This window comes from Salmo trutta, chromosome 10 (genome assembly GCF_901001165.1).
Source record: "Salmo trutta chromosome 10, fSalTru1.1, whole genome shotgun sequence".
Lineage (NCBI taxonomy): Eukaryota > Metazoa > Chordata > Actinopteri > Salmoniformes > Salmonidae > Salmo > Salmo trutta.
Window position 1 is genome coordinate 17,720,796 of NC_042966.1, and position 21,927 is coordinate 17,742,722.

Consider the following 21,927-nt stretch of genomic DNA (forward strand, 5'->3'; position numbering starts at 1 on the left):
TCACTCGGCGTTTGATAAAGATCAGAGAAAGCTAGTCCCATTCGCCTGCACTGATTTGAGTCTCCTATTACTAAGCTTCTCTTGAATGATTTCCTTGGGCATCACAGTCTGTGTAGGCCATTGATGTGTTTGACTTCATATTATAAGGTGAGATGGGGGGGGGGTGAAGTTAGGGCAGGTTGAAGGGTCGACAAGGTGATTGGGACTAAAGGGTTGACGGGTGTGGAGAAAGAAGAAAGGGAGTGAAAGTAGAGAGGAGGATGAGGAGGTTAGAAAAAGAGAGGGATGCCAGTTAAGTGCAGTTAAGTGCAGGGTGACAGGGAACTGGAGGGAGGCCAGCGCTCTCGGCCTCCCTCATCCCTTCTTTCCTCTCCTCCTCAGATGAGTTTTGGAGGATCCCCAGTCAATAGTGCAGTGATTCTCAGGTTGTCTTGGACAGAGGGACACTTCCACACATCGATCTGTCAGAGCACCGGGAGTATAGAAGCTTCCCTCTGCTAGGTGGAGACACCACTGATACTGTAGATACTGAGGATGGAAAAGAGGGCAAGACCTGAGGAGGGAGAAAGAGAGAGCAGGAGAGTAGGGGGCAGAGAGGCCATTTAGAAGGCAATCGTTGTGACCACGATATCAACATTACACATTAACTTCTATGGGCTAGGTGGGACGTTTGCGTCCCACCCTAGTCAACAGCCAGTGGAATCGCGTGGTGCGAAATACAAATACCTCAAAAATGCTATAACTTCAATTTCTCAAACATATGACTATTTTACACCATTTTAAAGACAAGACTCTCCTTTATCTAACCACACTGTCCGATTTCAAAAAAGCTTTACAGCGAAAGCAAAACATTAGATTATGTCAGGAGAGTACCCTGCCAAAAATAATCACACAGCCATTTTCAAAGCAAGCATATATGTCACAAAAACCAAAACCACAGCTAAATGCAGCACTAACCTTTGATGATCTTCATCAGATGACACTCCTAGGACATTATGTTATACAATACATTAATGTTTTGTTCAATCAAGTTCATATTTATATCAAAAACCAGCTTTTTACATTAGCATGTGATGTTCAGAACTAGCATACCCACCGAAAACTTCCGTTGAATTTACTAAATTACTCATGATAAACGTTCACAAAATAGATAACAATTATTTTAAGAATTATAGATACAGAACTCCTTTATGCAATCGCGGTGTCAGATTTTAAAATAGCTTTTCGGCGAAAGCACATTTTGCAATATTCTGAGTACATAGCTCGGCCATCACGGCTAGCTATTTTGACACCCACCAAGTTTGGGGCTCACTAAACTCAGAATTACTATTAGAAAAATTGGATTACCTTTGCTGTTCTTCGTCAGAATGCACTCCCAAGATTTCTACTTCAACAACAAATGTTGTTTTGGTTCCAAATAATCCATAGTTATATTCAAATAGCTCCGTTTTGTTGGTGCGTTCAGATCACTATCCGAAGGGTGACGCGCGAGCGCATTTCGTGACAAAAAAATTGAAAATATTCCATTACCGTACTTAGAAGCATGTCAAACGCTGTTTAAAACAATTTTCATGCTATTTTTCTCGTAAAATAGCGATAATATTCCAACCGGGCAACGTCGTATTCAGTCAAAGTATGAAAGAAAAAAATGGAGTAGTCTTGTGAACGCGCATCTCAGTCTCACTATCCCCAGGCTGACCACCCACAAACTCTGCTGCTGTTCTTTGCCCAGAGACAGCAGACAACCCATTCCACTTTCTGGCGGCTTTAGAGAGCCAATGGAAGCCTTAGAAAGTGTCACGTTACAGCACAGATGCTGTATTTTCGATAGAGATGCAACAGAAGGACAATAAATTGTCAGACAGGGCACTTCCTGTATGGAATCTTCTCAGGTTTTGGCCTGCCATATGAGTTATGTTATACTCACAGACACCATTCAAACAGTTTTAGAAACTTTAGAGTGTTTTCTATCCAAATCTACTAATTATATGCATATTCTCGTTTCTGGGCAAGAGTAGTAACCAGATTAAATTGGGTACGTTTTTTATCCGGCCGTGCAAATACTGCCCCCTAGCCCCAACAGGTTAAAAACAAACGGTTCTATATAGTCCTAAATATGTAACCGTAGTGGATCCCTTTTTGGTGCTCTAACCCTTTTTTTGAAGGTTCTATAAAGAACCATGCTCATAAGGTTCTAAATGGAACCCGAATGGTGCTATAAAGAACCATTTACTAAGGTTTTATAAAGAACCATTAATAAAAGGTTCTATGTAGTGCCAAAAAAGGGTTCCGCTATGCTTACAACCCTTTTTGGGTATCAGGAATCAAGGTAAGACCCAGATGCAAACCCATAGAATTGACAATGGTTTAATATTCCAAAAGGGGCAGGCAATAGACAGGTCAAGGCAGGCAGGGGTCAGTAAACCAGAGGTGGGGCAACGGTACCGGACGGCAGGCAGGCTCAGGGGCAGGCAGAGTGGTCAGGCAGGTGGGCTCAGAGTCAGGACAGGCAAGGGTCAAAACCAGGAGGACGAGAAAAAGAGAGACTGGGAAAAGCAAGAGCTGAGAACAAAATCGCTGGTTGACTCGACACACATAAGGCGAACTGGCAACGGACAAACAGAGAACACAGGTATAAATACACAGGGGATAATGGGGAAGATGGGCTAGACCTGGAGGGAGGTGGAGACAATCACAAGGACAGGTGAAATAGATCAGGGCGTGACATTGGGGCTATATAGGACCCTAAATATGGTTCTTTATGAACCTTAGTGGTGAATGGTTCTATAAAGAACTTTTCTCAACGTTTTTTATCCTGGTTTAATAGCCATATTGTTTTTATTAACAAGTTGAATCAGGTGTGCTATCTCTGGAACACCAGGGGGTCCCTGAGGAGAGAATTGAGAATGACTGACTTAGTCAGTCGTTCTCAATTGACACAAGGTCATACATGGGTCTGTCACAAGATCTCGTTTCCTGGCCATAGTCATATATAACATGTAATAGCATAACACAACAGATTAGTTCAACTGGAATGACACTCACTCACGGATGCACAAATAGAGCTCTGCACAAACCACGCCCAAGATATTATAATGAACCACCAAACCTACATTTTAATTATCACTAAAAGAGGAAATAACCCTTTTTTTAACTGCACGAACCAAAGGGTTCTTGGGTCAGTATGGTTTCACATAGAACCATCACCCTTCCCAAAGAACCATTGAGGAACCCAACTGTACACCCTCCACTATATACACTACAAGAAGTAGTCATTTGGCCAAGGTTTTTGGAAGGTGAAGAATACACAGACTCAATGATAACACACTCCCATTAGTTTCCTTGAAGGTTTCCTTGAAACTTACCGTAATCATTGACCTCCTACCATCAATACAATCACAGAGCTGCAGAGAGAGGGAGAGAGACAGGACGTGACAGTCTGTCTCTTTATCTATGTCTCTTTCTCTCTGCCTCTGTCTCTTTCACCCTCTCTCTCTCTCTCTCTCTCTCTCTCTTTCTCTCTCTCTCTCTCTCGCTCTTTATTCCTCCCTGCCCCTTCTTCTCCTTGATTTATTGATGCCTCCTCGGACTGATTCCAGATCTGTTTGGGGACAGAAGAGAGGTTACAGATAGAGAGCGAGACGGGGAGGAAGGGAAGAAATGGAGAGATAGAGAGAGACTTATGTGCGCTTGAGACAGGGCACAGACAATCTTAAAGTCCCCATGAACAAATTATATAAAAAAATATCTAGGTACACTTAAATGACTCTCTCCCTCTGTTGCTTTCCCTCTATCCCCCGCTCCTCCTCCTCCTCCTCAACCCTTTTCTCCTCTCTCTACCTCTCTCTCTCTCTGTCCTTTCCTCCTCACCTATCTTCTTCTCTCCCATCTCTTTATCTATATCTCTCTCTTCTCTCTCTCTTTCTCTCTCTCTCTGTCTCTCTCCCTCTCTCTCCAGAAGAGGGTATATAGTGTGGTGTATTTATCTGAGTGAATGTGTTTTCTCTCCCTCTACATGCCCTGCTTGTCCTCATTCACCTGCTGTATCTGGTTCCATTAGCTAGATGATGTCTACAGACAGCACTGCACAAGTAGGTCAGGATACCCACCATGGAGTAGGAGGAAGGAGGGAGAGAATGAGGGGGGGCCGGAGGAGATAGAGGGGGAGGGAGGACATGAGGAAGGGAGGGAGGGAGGAAGAGAGGAAAGAAGAGAGGCAAGGAGGCATAGGGAGAGAGGGCATGGGGAAGGGAGATAGAGATGGGGAGGAAGGGAGGGAATGGTGAGGAAAGATAGAGCGAATGAGGAAGGAACAATTTAATTTATTTTACCTTTATTTAACTAGGCAAGTCAGTTAAGAACAAATTATTGTTTACGATAATGACGCTGGGCCAATTGTGCACCACCCTATGGCACTCCCAATCACAGCCGGATGTGATACAGCCTGGACTCGAACCAAGGACTGTTGTGACGCCTCTTGCACTGAGATGCAGTGCCTTAGACCGCTATGCCACTCGGGAGCAAGAGAGAAGAACATATGAAGGCAGGCAGAACGGAAGAGTGGGTAGAGATTATGATGAATGAAAAAGGTGAACAATTAATCTGTGCCTCCTTTCTCATCCTCTCCTCTCCCCAACTCTCCCTCTCTGTTCTTCTCTCCCCCTTTCCCTTGGTCCCTTTAACAAACACCTCTCCCCCCTTTCTTCCCCTCTCCTCCTTTCCCTCTCCCTCTTTGACAAACTCAGATTTACTTTAATCCTGATATATTTACTGCATAGCTGCAGGTACTGTGTGTGCGTGCGTGTGTAGTGAGCTATCATCTAGACTAACTCTGATATCAGAGAGAGCGGGAGCGAGAGAGAGTGAGACGGAGGGAGGGAGGGAGCGATAGCGAGAGAGAGACTGAAAGGAAAACCCCCTCTCATCTCTCCTGATGCTGCAATATGCTGTGGGGTTGCAGTCTTAACACACACTGCTATCTATTATACACACTCACACACTGATACACACACACACACACACACACAGCGCTATCTATCAGTCAGTCACAATTCATTCAGTGCTGGATAACTCCCACTGCAGCTAGCCTGTCAGCGATCCCCCAGAGAGTAGAATTATAACACAAACTGACAAATGTCATCAGAAGAGACGGAGTTAACGGAGTCGGCTGATCCAGTATATAATGACAGATGAGGGAGGGAAGGAGAGAAGATGGATCATGGAGAGAGAAAGAGAGAACATGGTGGTTTTAGCAGTGGGAAGAAATTCTCCTTCACCACTGATGCAGTTAATAACAATATCCTTTCATCCTCTTAATGGATAACATAGGATCTGATCTTACATCTGCAGTTAATGTCACGCCCTGACCCGAGAGAGACATTTTATTTCTCTATTTTGTTAGGTCAGGGTGTGGGGTGGGCATTCTATGTGTTATATTTCTATGTTTTTTGCCTTTGATTGGCCTGGTATGGTTTCCAATCAGAGGCAGCTGTCTACAGTTGTCTCTGATTGGGAATCATACTTAGGCAGCCCTTTTTTTCCCCCCTCCTTCAGTGTGGGATCTTGTTTTTGTACAGCTCAGTAAGCCTGCAGAACATGACGGTCGTTTTTCGTTGTTTATTATTTTGATTTAGTGTTCTGAGTTAAATAAAATAGACCACGCTGCACCTTGGTCTTCTCCTTACGACGATCGTCACAGTTCAAGCCAATTTTTACAGTCATCGGTTTCCTATGGGTGAAATTAAGCAAATTATTCTCTCTAAGCCAATGATGTGTCTGTGTGTTTTATGCCAGCACACTATTGCAAGATAATATTATTTTATTGTTAACTTTGATTGGGCAAACACACAGGCGAATGGCAACTATAGCCATGATACTATTATAAAGTCATTATATAGGGAGGGTTGGCACACACTGTCATTTACTGGTGTAAGGCTGCAGATGTTAGTCTGATGGACAGAGGGGAAAAGATTGGGAGGGAAAGCGAAAGAGACTTCTGTGCAGTAGGGAGGAGAGTGAGAAGTAATATGAGGGCAGAAACTCTGGGAATCTAGCAAAATCTATTTCATCTCTCTCCTCCACCTCTCCCTCCCTCCCTGGCTGCCTACCTCCCTTAACCCATCCCTCCCTCCAACTCAACCTCCCACGCCTCCCCTCGATTCCTCCTTTCCTCGCATACTCCCTCTCTCCTGTCTTGGCAGTAAACCTCTGCTGCCAGGTGGTATGAGAGAGAGAGAGAAAGAGAGAACAAAAATGAGAGAGAGAGAGAGAGAGAACGAGAATGAGAGAGAGTAAACGAGAATATGAGAGAGGGAGAGAGTAATAGAAATAAAAAAAAGGTAGACCAGCATTAATTGGAAAGACTGTTGATCTCTATAGTAGGCAATAAATCACATCATTTTTATTGGAGCAGGTACAGTGTGTCAATATAACCGATACAGATGTTACCTCAGGACAATCTACTGGGTCTGCCATTGTTTCACATCCTCCCTCCCTCAGCCTCTCTCTCATACTTTACCTATTATAGAGATGTGTATGTCTGTGTTAGTGTGTGTGTGTCTAAGCATCTGTGTTTTTGTGTGTCTGTGTGCATCAGCTTGTGTGTTTTAGTGTGTAAGTTTGTGTGTGTGTGTGTGTGTGTGTGTGTGTGTGTGTGTGTGTGTGTGTGTGTGTGTGTGTGTGTGTGTGTGTGTGTGTGTGTGTGTGCCTTCTGCCAGGCTACTGTTGACTGTCTGTGTGTTGTTGTACAGATAGGAATGTGTGTGTTTAGCATCCTTCATGTGCCAGTCTGCTTTTCCATACACACACTGATAAGTGAGGACAAAGCAAGGGATAGGCTGGCACCACGCCCAGGGAAAGGTGTGTGTTTGAGTGTTTGTGAGCAGTTTTGTGAATATTAACAACTGTGAGTGATCGTTCCCATAAGGGATTTGTGTTTGTATATGCGATTTTGTTTTTGTAACGTGTTGCGTACGTGTGTGTGTGTGTTTATGGTCTATATAGCTGTTTTGAATTAGCTTCATGTGTGTTTCTGAGTGTGTGTGTGTGTGTGTGTGAGTGTGTGTGTGTGTGTCTGGGACTTTCAGGATTTGTAGATTCTACTCACGCAAAATCTGCCTCAAGGTTGGGCATTCCCGTCCTGCCTCCTATCCTCCCCGCTCCTCTATCTCTCTCTCCTTTCTTCTCTCCCTCTAGCAACCTTGGCACAACCCTGGGTCAGATAACACGTTAAAACTTCTCTCCATCACTTGATCACCCTTTTTTGTCTTCTATTCTCCTAACCGTCACACTGGCAGCCACATCTGGTTCTTATCAAGCTTAGCTACGAGCTAATGCTAATGAGAGATAAGGCTAAGTCTTCCCTATGACCTACAGTACAGTATATGTACTTCTCCAGTCCCTTTGTGTAATTGTTCTGATGAAGGCCTTTGATGGCCGAAATGTTCCTCTTTTAACTTGAATCAGGTCTAAATGAGTTTTTAATTGGTGAGCGAGCGCTGCACCTTTTCCTTTTCAATCATTATCATTTTGGGGATTTCAAGTTAAATCAAATAAAATGTTATTTGTCACAACAGGTGTAGAATAGCAGGGAAATGCTTCCTAATGGGCCTTTCCCAACAATGCAGAGGGTAAATTGAAAAATGATACACAACGAGTAACGATAACTTGGCTATATACTGTACACAGGTACCAGTACCGAGTCGATATGCAGGAGTACGAGGTCATTAATGTAGATATGTACATATAGGTTGGGGTAAAGTGACTAGGCAAAAGGATAGATAATAAACAGTAACAGCAGCTAATGTGATGAGTCAAAAGAGTTAATGCAAAAAGGTTCAATACAGATAGTCCAGGTAGCTCTTGGTTAACTATTTAACTAACTGTTTAGCAGTTTTATGGCTTGGGGGTAGAAGCAATTCAGGGTCTTGTTGGTTCCAGACTTGGTGCATTGCTACAGATTGCCGTGCGGTAGCAGAGTTAACAGTCTATCACCTCGACTCACGTTGTTTGATCAGCCTCCACTTCTTTCCAAGGCTAGCTTAGCCCTTAGCTTTCCCCATAAGGCTAGTCAATTTAACCTTAGCTTAGATTATTTTAGCCTCCAACCCAATGACAATACCATACTTGCCTCACTATAGCCTTAGCTTAACTCATTGCCCAAACACCTGCAGTTCTCTCACTATGCTGGCTGGTCACTGCAGCCTGGTCTGCTTACTGTTTATCCATTTACCTTGTCGTTCTGGTCTCTGTGGCCCTATGGCCATCTGTTACACCAAACTATCATCCAGGAGACCGTGGCAGGACACACACACACACACACACACACACACACACACACACACACACACACACACACACACACACACACACACACACACACACACACACACACACACACACACACACACACACACACACACAGATCAGGTGAAGAAGTTAGAGAGAGGCTAGAGCTACCACCTGTACCAGGGATATCCCCATGCCCGAGGGGAAAGCACACACACCTGCGCATTTGCAAACACACCCACACATGGACACACATAATCGCAGACACACACTCTCGCTGAATGGGTGACTCACAAAGATGCACTACACAGAGACAGACACACACACACACACAAACCTACACACACCTACACATGTTGTGAGTTTGTTGGACAGATGGATTTAGAGTCAGCGAGACGAGGGAATTCCTTCATCTGCGTGCCTCCAAGACACACGTGGACAGCATCTGTTACACACACACCTCACAATACCAGAGAGAAGAGTGAGAGAGAGAGTGAGAGATAACATATATATCAACGAATTGGTGAGGGCAGTCTGCAGCACCCGACCTCACACTACTAGAATCTGAAGTCAAATGTCTACTGTTTGCTGATGATCTGGTGCTTCTGTCACCGACCAAGGAGGGCCTACAGCATCACCTAGATCTTCTGCACAGATTCTGTTAGACCTGGTTCCTGACAGTAAATCTCAGTAAGACAAAAATAATGGTGTTGCAAAAAAGGTCCAGTTTCCAGGACCACAAATCCAAATTCCATCTAGACACCGTTGCCCTAGAGCACACGAAAAACGATACATACCCCGGCCTAAACATCAGTGCCACAGGTAACTTCCACAAAGCTGTGAACAAGCTGAGAGACAAGGCAAGAAGGGCCTTCTGTGCCATCAAAAGGAACATAACATTTGACATACCAATTAGGATCTGGATAGAAATACTTGAATCATTTATAGAACCCATTGCCCTTTGTGGTTGTGAGGTCTGGGGTCCGCTCACCAACCACACCAAATAATGCATGCAGAGCAGAATTAGGCCGATACCCGCTAATTATCAAAATCCAGAAAAGACCCATTAAATTCTACAACCACCAGAAGGAAGCGATTTCCAAACCTTCCATAACAAAGCCATCACCTACAGAGAGATGAACCTGGAGAAGAGTCCCCTAATCAAGAGAAGACAGGCTATGTGCACACTGCCCACAAAATGAGGTGGAAACTGAGGTGCACCTCCTAACCTCCTGCCAAATGTATGACCATATTAGAGACCCATATTTCCCTCAGATTACACAGATCCTCAAAGAATTTGAAAACAAACCCAATTTTGATAAACTCCCATATCTACTGGGTGAAATACCACAGTGTGCCATCACAGCAGCAAGTTTTGTGACCTGTTGCCACAAAAGGGCAACCAGTGAAAAACAAACACCACTGTAAATACAACCCATATTTATGTTTATTTATTTTCCTTTTTGTACTTTAACTATGTGCACATCGTTACAACAATTTAAAATGTCTTTATTCTTTTTGAACTTCTGTGAGTGTAATGTTTACTGTACATTTTTATTGTTTATTTCACTTTTGTTTATTATCTACTTCACTTGCTTTGGCAATGTTAACATATGTTTGTTTCCCATGCCAATAAAGCACTTGAATTGAAATTGAATTAGAGAGAGACTAAGAGAGAGACTAAGAGAGAGACTAAGTGAGAGAGACTATAAATTATACCCCACCATAACAATGGAATGTATTAGGCTGCAGATACAGTGCATTTGGAAAGTATGCAGACCCCTTACCTTTTTCTAAATTTTGTTACGTTACAGCCTTATTCTAAAATGGACAAAATCCTTTTTTTCTCATCAGTCTACACACTATACCCAATAATGACAAAGCAATAATAGGTTTTTAGAAATGTTTGCAAATGTGTTTAAGACTCGAAATTGAGCTCAGGTGCATCCTGTTTCCATGTATCATCCTTGAGAAGCTTCTACAATTTGATTGGAGTCCACCTGTGGTAAATTCAATTGATTGGACATGATTTGGAAAGGCACACACATGTCTATATACAGTGGGGGAAAAAAGTATTTGATCCCCCGCTGATTTTGTACGTTTGCCCACTGACAAAGAAAGGATCAGTCTATAATATTAATGGTAGGTTTATTTGAAGTGAGAAACAGAATAACAACAAAAATATCCAGAAAAACGCATGTCAGAAATGTTATAAATTGATTTGCATTTTAATGAGGGAAATAAGTATTTGACACCCTCTCAATTAGAAAGATTTCTGGCTCCCAGGTGTCTTTTATACAGGTAACGAGCTGAGATTAGGAGCACACTCTTAAAGGGAGTGCTCCTAACCGCGGGTTGTTACCTGTAACAAAGACACCTGTCCACAGAAGCAATCAATCAATCAGATTCCAAACTCTCCACCATGGCCAAGACCAAAGAGCTCTCCAAGGATGTCAGGGACAAGATTGTAGACCTACACAAGGCTGGAATGGGCTACAAGACCATCGCCAAGCAGCTTGGTGAGAAGGTGACAACATTTGGTGCGATTATTCGCAAATGGAAGAAACACAAAAGAACTGTCAATATCCCTCGGCCTGGGGCTCCATGCAAGATCCCACCTCGTGGAGTTGCAATGATCATGAGAACGGTGAGGAATCAGCCCAGAACTACACGGGAGGATCTTGTCAATGATCTCAAGGCAGCTGGGACCATAGTCACCAAGAAAACAATTGGTAACACACTACGCCGTGAAGGACTGAAATCCTGCAGAGCTCGCAAGGTCCCCCTGCTCAAGAATACATATACATGCCCTTCTGAAGTTTGCCAATGAACATCTGAATGACTCAGAGGACAACTGGTGAAAGTGTTGTGGTCAGATGAGACCAAAATGGAGCTCTTTGACATCAACTCAACTCGCCGTGTTTGGAGGAGGAGGAATGCTGCCTATGACCCCAAGAACACCATCTCCACCGTCAAACATGGAGGTGGAAACATTATGCTTTGGGGGTGTTTTTCTGCTAAGGGGACAGGACAACTTCACCGCATCAAAGGGACAATGGACGGGGCCATGTACCATCAAATCTTGGGTGAGAACCTCCTTCCCTCAGCCAGGGCATTGAAAATGGGTCGTGGATGGGTATTCCAGCATGACAATGACCCAAAACACACGGCCAAGGCAACAAAGGAGTGGCTCAAGAAGAAGCACAGAGTGGCCTAGCCAGTCTCCAGACCTTAATCCCATAGAAAATCTTATAGACTGATAATTTCTTTGTAAGTGGGCAAACGTACAAAATCAGCAGGGGATCAAATACTTTTTCCCCCCACTGTAAGGTCCCACAGTTGACAGTGTATGTCAGAGCAAAAACCAAGCCATGAGGTCGAAGGAATTGTCTGTAGAGCACCGGGACAGGATTGTGTCGAGGCACAAATCTGGGGAAGAGTACCAAAAAATGTCTGCAGAATTGATGGTCCCCAAGAACACAATGGCCTCCATCATTCTTAAAAGTTTGGAACCAGCAAGACTCTTCCTAGAGCTGACCGCCTGGCCAAACTGAGCAATTGGGGGAGAAGGTCCTTGGTCAGGTAGGTGACCAAGAACCCGATGGTCACTGACAAAGCTCCAGAGTTCCTCTGTGGAGATTGGAAACCTTCCAGAAGGACATCCATCTCTGCAGCCAGACGGAAGCCACACAGCAGTAAAAGGCACATGACAGCCCTCTTGGAGTTTTCCAAAAGGCACCTAATAGACTCTCGCCGAGATTGAACTCTTTGGCCTGAATGCCAAGTGTCACTTCTGGAGGAAACCTGGCACCATCTCTACAGTGAAGCATGGTGGTGGCAGCATCATGCTATGGGGATGTTTTTCAGCAGCATGTGACTGGGAGATTAGTCAGGATCGAGGGAAAGATGAACCGAGCAAAGTACAGAGAGATCCTTGATGAAAACCTGCTCCAGAGCACTCATGACCTCAGACTGGGGCGAAGGTTCACCTTCCAACAGGACAACGACCCTAAGCACACAGCCGAGATAACGCAGAAGTGGCTTCTGGACAAATCTCTGAATGTCCTTGAGTGGTCCAGCCAGAGCCTGAACCTGGTCTAACATCTCTGGAGAGACCTGAAAATAGCTGTGCAGCGATGCTCCCCATCCAACCTGACAGAGCTTGAGAGGATCTGCAGAGAAGAATGGGAGAAACTCCACAAATACAGGTGGCTAAGCTTGTAGCATCATACCCAAGAAGACTCAAGGATGTAATCGCTGCCAAAGGTGCTTCAACAAAGTACTGAATAAAGGGTCTGAATACTTATGTAAATGTGATATTTCAGTTTTTTATTTGTAATAAATTTGCACACATTTCTAAAAACCTGTTTTTGATTTGTCATTATGGGTATTGCGTGTAGATTGAGGGAAACAAATATTTAATCAATTTTAGAATAAGGCTGTAACGCAACAAAATGTTGAAAATGTCAAGGGGTCTGAATACTTTCTGAATGCACTGTATGATTACCTTCTGTGTGTCTTTGTATGTATTCCTGTATGTGCCTGGCTCTCTGAAAGTACACTGGTAATCTGATATTATTGGAAGATATAAAAACATATACCCTTGAACAGGGTTGGGGAGGTACTTGATTACATGTCATCAGTTACATGTAATCTTGCTATTATTATTTTCTATTGCTCTGTCTCTCTCTTTCTCTCTCTGTCTCTTTCTCTCTCTGTCTCTTTCTCTCTCTGTCTCTTTCTCTCTCTGTCTCTTTCTCTCTCTCTCTCTTTCTCTCTCTGTCTCTTTCTCTTTCTCTCTCTGTCTCTTTCTCTCTCTGTCTCTTTCTCTCTCTGTCTCTTTCTCTCTCTCTCTCTTTCTCTCTCTGTCTCTCTCTTTCTCTCTCTGTCTCTCTCTTTCTCTCTCTGTCTCTTTCTCTCTCTCTCTCTTTCTCTCTCTCTCTCTTTCTCTCTCTGTCTCTTTTCTCTCTCTGTCTCTTTCTCTCTCTGTCTCTTTCTCTCTCTGTCTCTTTCTCATTCCATTTCATTTTAAGGGCTTTATTTGCATGGGAAACATATGCTAACATTGCCAAAGCAAGTGATGCAGATAATAAACAATACAAATGTACAGTAAACATTACATCCATTCTCTCTCTCACTCTCTCTCTCTCTCTCTCTCTCTCTCTCTCTCTCTCTCTCTCTCTCTCTCTCTCTCTCTCTCATTCTCACCTCCCTCTGTGCAAACCCCGCTACTTCACTGCAATGGTGAACTCACACACCCACTCACACTCACTGCAGTAGAACATCAATCTTTTTCTCTCCGAAGGTTAAGAACAGCCATGATCTTACAGTAGTCATGCCTTCGTAACATCCTCTTCTCAATGACCAGTGATTCACTCTGCTATTGATGTCTGAAGTGAGATGCACAGTGGCATATGCTCGCTGGTCCCCTTGGGGGGATGTGTGTGTGCGCTTGTATGTGCGTGTGGGTGTCTATGCATGCAGCTCTTAATCAGTCCAGGTCGTGCAGTTCAAGTGGCTTTTATGCACGAGAGAGAGTGTTTGCCAAGACACGCTCGTTACAACTAGACACGCACACACACAAGTTGAGGAAGTTGACAAGCGCAGATTGAATAATGAGACGTCAGCAGATGAATTACCCAGAGTGAGAATAGGTTTTACATTTACTTTGGGATTAAACATATTTTAATGCTCTTCCAGTGTTCCTTATGACTGTCCCACTCTCAGCTCAGCTAGCGTTCATAGGCAATAGATCAGGGTTATTCAAACCTTACCCTACGAGGTCTACTGCTGGATTTCTGATATTTAATTGCACCACCTGGTGTCCAAGGTCTAAATCAGTCCCTGATTTGAGGGGAAGAATACAAAACAGCAGTGGAACTGGCTTCAACATCTATATTTGAATTTGATGGCAATAGAGGATTTGTACACACACAGGTTGAATCAACGTTGTTTCATCGTCATTTCAATGAAATGACGTTGACCCAATGTGGAATAGACGTTGAATTGATGTATGTGCCCAGTGGGATGATATCAAGTGTTTGTGTAGACTGGCTGGGGCATGGTACTAACAGTGTCTGTGTTTGTTTTGTTCCAGAATGCTGGAGTACTCTCTGAACCTGCAGAATGTGAGTTTCTCAGCGGTGAGAACGGTTCGAGTTCTGAGACCCCTCCGAGCCATCAACAGAGTACCTAGTGAGTAACAACCCCTCTCCTCTCATCCCTTCCTCCTCTCTCCCTACTAACCAGACAGTGATTCAATCAGGGTTATTGGCCCTAGCCAATCTCTCTGTGTTTCTTTGATGAGGCTGATTTGTCTGGGATCTGATTCCACTCCGCTTTGATTTGCTTGCTCCCCACCTTCCTGTGTTATCTCGCTCTCTATCCTCCGCTCTCTTTCCCTGCCCTCGCTCTCTCTTTATCCTGCTTTCTCTTTCCCCTCTCTTTCTCCACCATGGTGTATATCTGAGGGTGTCTCTCAGTCCCCATCAGTCTTTAATGAGTCCAGATTGAATTCTCTAATAAACACATTAATGTCCCAGTGTGGATGTCTGCTGCACATTCTCACCCTCCTCATCTACTGCCCATCCCTCTTACTAAATCCCAGGCCTCCCCTATTACACCCACCACCACCTATGCTGCTTAGAGAGACAGCCTTTTAGATTGGGAGGAAGGGTGTGTGTGTGAGTGCGTGTGTCCAGGTGGGCACGGGCGAGTGGTATATGTGTGACTCCCATGCCCTGTCAAGGGCTCGCTACAATTTAGTACTCCTGTCAGTCAAATCCTGAGTCACAAATCACACACACATTTTAGTCATTTAGCAGACGCTCTTATCCAGAGCAACTTACAGAAATTAATGCATACATTTCAATTCATTTCATACATTCTTTTTTCTTCTGTACTGGCCCCCCGTGGGAATCGAACCCACAACCCTGGCGTTGCAAACACCATGCTCTACCAACTGAGCCACACACACACACACACACACACACACACACACACACACACACACACACACACACACACACACACACACACACACACACACACACACACACACACACACACACACACACACACACACACACACACACACACACACACACACACACACACACACACACACACACACACACACACACACACACACACACACACACACACACACACACACACACACTCCCTGCTGTGAAATGTCATTGTGGGGATGGGAACTGTTGATTTGGGGATGCGCTCTCTGTCTTCACCCCCTCCCATCTCCAGTCTAATCAGGGCATGCAGTGAAGCGTTAAGATGGTCAGAATAAATGTGTCCATCATCAGGGAGATGATGTCCACCGGGAGAACTAGCTGATTTGTTTTCAAAACTGTCTCAAGTTTTTGGGACTATGGCATTGGAATATTGAGGACGAAACTCCTTTTTCAATATGGTCTTTTGGCAGACATCTTTTTGAAAGTCATTGTATAGTTCTCTATTACAATACTCTGCATCTATTTTCCTTCACTTATGTATGTCTCGTCCCCTAGACCAGCCTTCCCTCATCCTAATGGCTGCTCCATCATATCTAGTCAAATGTATGTCCAATGCTGTCAATTACAGCTAGAATGTTTCCGTCTCTACTTTTCCAATATTTCCTTATCGCAATTGTATCAGTCTCAATCTCCTATATATATATATTTTTTTTACATTTTTATTTAACCGTTATTTGATCAGGGAGTCATACTGAGACCAAGGTCTCTTTTACAGATGAGTCCTGAATGACATAAATCAGGAAATAAACACATCAATATAAATACAAAATGCAAGCAGAAAGAAAAACACTGTCATAAAAAAACATCACATTCATCAGTAGTAAGGTCCTCAATCAGCTTTCTGAACGGCCCTAGAGGCACCAGAACATCACATTCATCAGCAGTAAGGTCCTCAATCAGCTTTCTGAACGGCCCTAGAGGCACCAGAACATCACATTCATCAGTAGTAAGGTCCTCAATCAGCTTTCTGAACGGCCCTAGAGGCACCAGAACATCACATTCATCAGTAGTAAGGTCCTCAATCAGCTTTCTGAACGGCCCTAGAGGCACCAGAACATCACATTCATCAGTTAGTAAGGTCCTCAATCAGCTTTCTGAACGGCCCTAGAGGCACCAGAACATCACATTCATCAGCAGTAAGGTCCTCAATCAGCTTTCTGAACGGCCCTAGAGGCACCAGAACATCACATTCATCAGCAGTAAGGTCCTCAATCAGCTTTCTGAACGGCCCTAGAGGCACCAGAACATCACATTCATCAGCAGTAAGGTCCTCAATCAGCTTTCTGAACGGCCCTAGAGGCACCAGAACATCACATTCATCAGCAGTAAGGTCCTCAATCAGCTTTCTGAACGGCCCTAGAGGCACCAGAACATCACATTCATCAGCAGTAAGGTCCTCAATCAGCTTTCTGAACGGCCCTAGAGGCACCAGAACATCACATTCATCAGCAGTAAGGTCCTCAATCAGCTCTCTGAACGGCCCTAGAGGCACCAGAACATCACATTCATCAGCAGTAAGGTCCTCAATCAGCTTTCTGAACGGCCCTAGAGGCACCAGAACATCACATTCATCAGTAGTAAGGTCCTCAATCAGCTTTCTGAACGGCCCTAGAGGCACCAGAACATCACATTCATCAGTAGTAAGGTCCTCAATCAGCTTTCTGAACGGCCCTAGAGGCACCAGAACATCACATTCATCAGCAGTAAGGTCCTCAATCAGCTTTCTGAACGGCCCTAGAGGCACCAGAACATCACATTCATCAGCAGTAAGGTCCTCAATCAGCTTTCTGAACGGCCCTAGAGGCACCAGAACATCACATTCATCAGCAGTAAGGTCCTCAATCAGCTTTCTGAACGGCCCTAGAGGCACCAGAACATCACATTCATCAGCAGTAAGGTCCTCAATCAGCTTTCTGAACGGCCCTAGAGGCACCAGAACATCACATTCATCAGCAGTAAGGTCCTCAATCAGCTTTCTGAACGGCCCTAGAGGCACCAGAACATCACATTCATCAGCAGTAAGGTCCTCAATCAGCTTTCTGAACGGCCCTAGAGGCACCAGAACATCACATTCATCAGCAGTAAGGTCCTCAATCAGCTTTCTGAACGGCCCTAGAGGCACCAGAACATCACATTCATCAGCAGTAAGGTCCTCAATCAGCTTTCTGAACGGCCCTAGAGGCACCAGAACATCACATTCATCAGCAGTAAGGTCCTCAATCAGCTTTCTGAACGGCCCTAGAGGCACCAGAACATCACATTCATCAGCAGTAAGGTCCTCAATCAGCTTTCTGAACGGCCCTAGAGGCACCAGAACATCACATTCATCAGCAGTAAGGTCCTCAATCAGCTTTCTGAACGGCCCTAGAGGCACCAGAACATCACATTCATCAGCAGTAAGGTCCTCAATCAGCTTTCTGAACGGCCCTAGAGGCACCAGAACATCACATTCATCAGCAGTAAGGTCCTCAATCAGCTTTCTGAACGGCCCTAGAGGCACCAGAACATCACATTCATCAGTTAGTAAGGTCCTCAATCAGCTTTCTGAACGGCCCTAGAGGCACCAGAACATCACATTCATCAGTAGTAAGGTCCTCAATCAGCTTTCTGAACGGCCCTAGAGGCACCAGAACATCACATTCATCAGTTAGTAAGGTCCTCAATCAGCTTTCTGAACGGCCCTAGAGGCACCAGAACATCACATTCATCAGTAGTAAGGTCCTCAATCAGCTTTCTGAACGGCCCTAGAGGCACCAGAACATCACATTCATCAGTTAGTAAGGTCCTCAATCAGCTTTCTGAACGGCCCTAGAGGCACCAGAACATCACATTCATCAGTTAGTAAGGTCCTCAATCAGCTTTCTGAACGGCCCTAGAGGCACCAGAACATCACATTCATCAGTTAGTAAGGTCCTCAATCAGCTTTCTGAACGGCCCTAGAGGCACCAGAACATCACATTCATCAGTAGTAAGGTCCTCAATCAGCTTTCTGAACGGCCCTAGAGGCACCAAAACATCACATTCATCAGTTAGTAAGGTCCTCAATCAGCTTTCTGAACGGCCCTAGAGGCACCAGAACATCACATTCATCAGTTAGTAAGGTCCTCAATCAGCTTTCTGAACGGCCCTAGAGGCACCAGAACATCACATTCATCAGCAGTAAGGTCCTCAATCAGCTTTCTGAACGGCCCTAGAGGCACCAGAACATCACATTCATCAGTTAGTAAGGTCCTCAATCAGCTTTCTGAACGGCCCTAGAGGCACCAGAACATCACATTCATCAGTTAGTAAGGTCCTCAATCAGCTTTCTGAACGGCCCTAGAGGCACCAGAACATCACATTCATCAGTTAGTAAGGTCCTCAATCAGCTTTCTGAACGGCCCTAGAGGCACCAGAACATCACATTTAACAGCATTTTGAAGATTGTTTCACAAATAAGGTGCAAGAAAACTAATAGCTGATTTACCTGAGTCAGTAGAGACCAGGGGAATTTCCAGAGTTAGCCATACCTGAGACTGGTGTGGTAACTCGTATGTCTAAAATGTAGTAATGTTAGGTACAGTGAGAATTTTTGTAAAATGGTTTTAGAAATGAAAACATAGCAATGTATCAACCTACTTGACATCAAAGAGGCCCAGCCAACTTTCTGGTAGAGAATGCAGGGATGAGTACTACAATGTGTCGCCCGTAATAAAGCGCAGTGCGCTATGATAAACGAATGGCTTTAATGAAGTGGCAGCTGTGTTCATATAGATGAGGTCGCTATAGTCTAGGGCCGGTGGGAACGTCGACTCAATAGTCTGCTTTATAGTATTTAGCAAGAAGCAGGACCTATTTCGATAGAAGAAGCCCATTTCTATTTTCAGCTTCTTAACTAACTCATCAATGTACTTTTTAAAAGACAGCTTTTCATCTATTCAGCTACCCGAATATTGTAAGCAGGAACACGATCAATATGGACACCATCCAAAGGACATGTGCTTAAATCATCAGACTCTGCATCAGCAGTGGTGATCAACAGTATCAAAAGCCTTTGACAGGTCAATGAAGAGGGCAGCACAATGTTGCCTTTTATCCATACAGTTAACCACATTATTTATAACTAGGGATGCAGCAGCGAATGCTACGGCCTGGTCTAAAACCCAACTGTACATTGAGAATACATTTCAAAGATAAGATTTTAGCTGAGAGTTCATCAAGGATTATAATATTTTAGCTAGGCAAGAAAGTTTAGAAATAGGCCCAAAATTATTTAAGTTGTGCTGGTTAAGTTGTGCTGTGATGCGCCGAGTCTGGTTAAGGTTTGGTAGCGTCAGAACCGTTTGGGCTACAAACTAATGGAACACCATTATGGAAAAAGGAGATTCACAGGAATACGATGGTGTTCTACATTTTGCTATTGTCTGAAGGTAACCGGTACCGGTTTAATGGGAGTATGAAGGTCGTTTTGTGCTTAGCCCCCCAAAAATGGGTTATATATATGTGTAAAAAAGATATATATAGTATATATATAGTACCAGTGAAAGTTTGGACACCTACTCATTCCAGGACTTTTCTTTATTTTTACTATTTTCTACATTGTAGAATAATAGTGAAGACATCATAACTATGAAATAACACATATGGAATCATGTAGTAACCAAAAAAGTGTTAAACAAATCAAGATATATTTTATATTTCAGATTCTTCAAAGTAGCCACCTTTTTCCTTGATGACAGCTTTGCACACTCTTGGCATTCTCTCAACCAGCTTCAGGTAGTCACCTGGAATGCATTTCAATAACAGGTGTGCTTTGTTAAAAGTTAATTTGAGCCAATCAGTTGTGTTGTAACAAGGTAGGGGTGGTATACAGAAGATAGCCTTATTTGGTAAAAGACCAAGTCCGTGTTATGGCAAGAACAGCTCAAATAAGCAAAGAGAAATGACAGTCTGTTATTACTTTTAGACGTGAAGGTCAGTCAAGTCGGAAAAAGCATCTAGCACTATGATGAAACTGGCTCTCATGAGGACCACCACAGGAATGGAAGACCCAGAGTTACCTCTGCTGCAGAGGATAAATTCATTACAGTTACCAGCCTCAGAAATTGCAGCCCAAATAAATGCATCGCAGAATTCAAGTAACACACATCTCAACATCAACTGTTCAGAGGAGACTGCGTGAATCAGGCCTTCATGGTTGAATTGCTGCAAAGAAACCACTACTAAAGGACACCAATAAGAAGAAGTGACTTGCTTGGGCCAAGAAACACGAGCAATGGAAATTAGTCCGGTGGAAATCTATCCTTTATTCTGATGATTCTAAATTAGAGATATTTATTTCCAACCACTGTCTTTGTGAGACGCAGAGTCGGTGAACGGATGATCTCAGCATGTGTGGTTCCCACCGTGAAGCATGGAAGAGGAGGTGTGGTGGTGTTTTTCAATGAAACAACACATTACACGTAATTTAAGATACTTCAGGATGTTCCAACCTTCTTACCAAGTGCTCTTTAGCTTGTTTGTTCCTTCGTGTGATTGCTTCGTTAACTTTCAAGGCCTGGATTGTCCTCCAGAAACCCATTAGAAATCCTTCCTCTTTCTCCCTCTCTTGGTTTCATGTTTGTTTATCCAGATCCTAATTCTTCTTTTTGTCCTTGTTGGGTTGATAGTCCCCCAATCCCATTCCTTCTTTGTGTTGCCTGATGATTCAGCAGATGAGCCTGATGAATGAGGGAAATCAATCTATCAAAATCTCTCCAAAATATTTCCTCAAAGAAAAGTATCTTTCAATCCTCTAGATGTGCAGAACACACCAAGGCACTAAAATAACTCAACTGTTCACATATAATAAAATAATTGAACAAAAAATAACAATTTAAGGAGGAGCTCTTCTTAAGTATTGCTGCTCATGGAATTGGTTGCTAGGAGTAGATGGCTGTCTGTCTGCTCAGAAGACTGTTCAGAAGACTGGTCTGCATGCACACACGCACGCACCGAAACACACACGCACACACACACACATACATACATACATACATTCCTGTACTGCAGTCCAGTCTTCTGGGCAGACGCTGACAGAGACAGCACACACACACACACCCACCCACCCACACACACACACACCCACCCACACACACACACACACACACACACACACACACACACACACACACACACACACACACACACACACACACACACACACACACACACACACACACCCTGCTCCCAGGTCCTAATGAACACTCATGTCCAGTTATGGTAGTATGATTGATGGTGGGACATGGCAGGCCTGTCAGAGAGATTAGAGATACATTCCCTCACTCTTAGACCAGATCCCCCCGCTGACACCAATCAAGGCTCTCACACCGCCTTCTGATTGGCTATTACACTCACGTCCTGTACTCACACCAGGGGTAGTTAGAGGGCTGTCATTGGCTGCGGTGGTATGTACTGAGGACGCATGTAGGACGCATGTACACACGCTCACACACACGCACACACGCACACACAAACCTAGCAATGTCCCCCATCACTTTCAATTCATGAGTGAGTCACTGTCATTCTCTCTCCGCAGTGAGGGGAAGTGTGTTGAGCTCAGTTAGAGGTTGATTAGAAGCCTGTCCAGTCA

The 21,927-nt window shown here is 44.1% G+C and overlaps 1 protein-coding gene across 12 annotated transcripts in view; it reads left to right on the forward strand.

Moving 5' to 3' along the window:
• cacna1g (calcium channel, voltage-dependent, T type, alpha 1G subunit) overlaps positions 1–21,927 on the forward strand; it is a 351,444-nt gene that overhangs the window by 165,022 nt on the left and 164,495 nt on the right. For all 12 annotated transcript variants that reach the window (XM_029764702.1, XM_029764694.1, XM_029764695.1 and 9 more), the window contains exon 5: positions 14,384–14,481. In XM_029764702.1, coding sequence (XP_029620562.1) covers positions 14,384–14,481 — 98 coding nt within the window. The remainder of the gene's footprint in view (positions 1–14,383; positions 14,482–21,927) is intronic.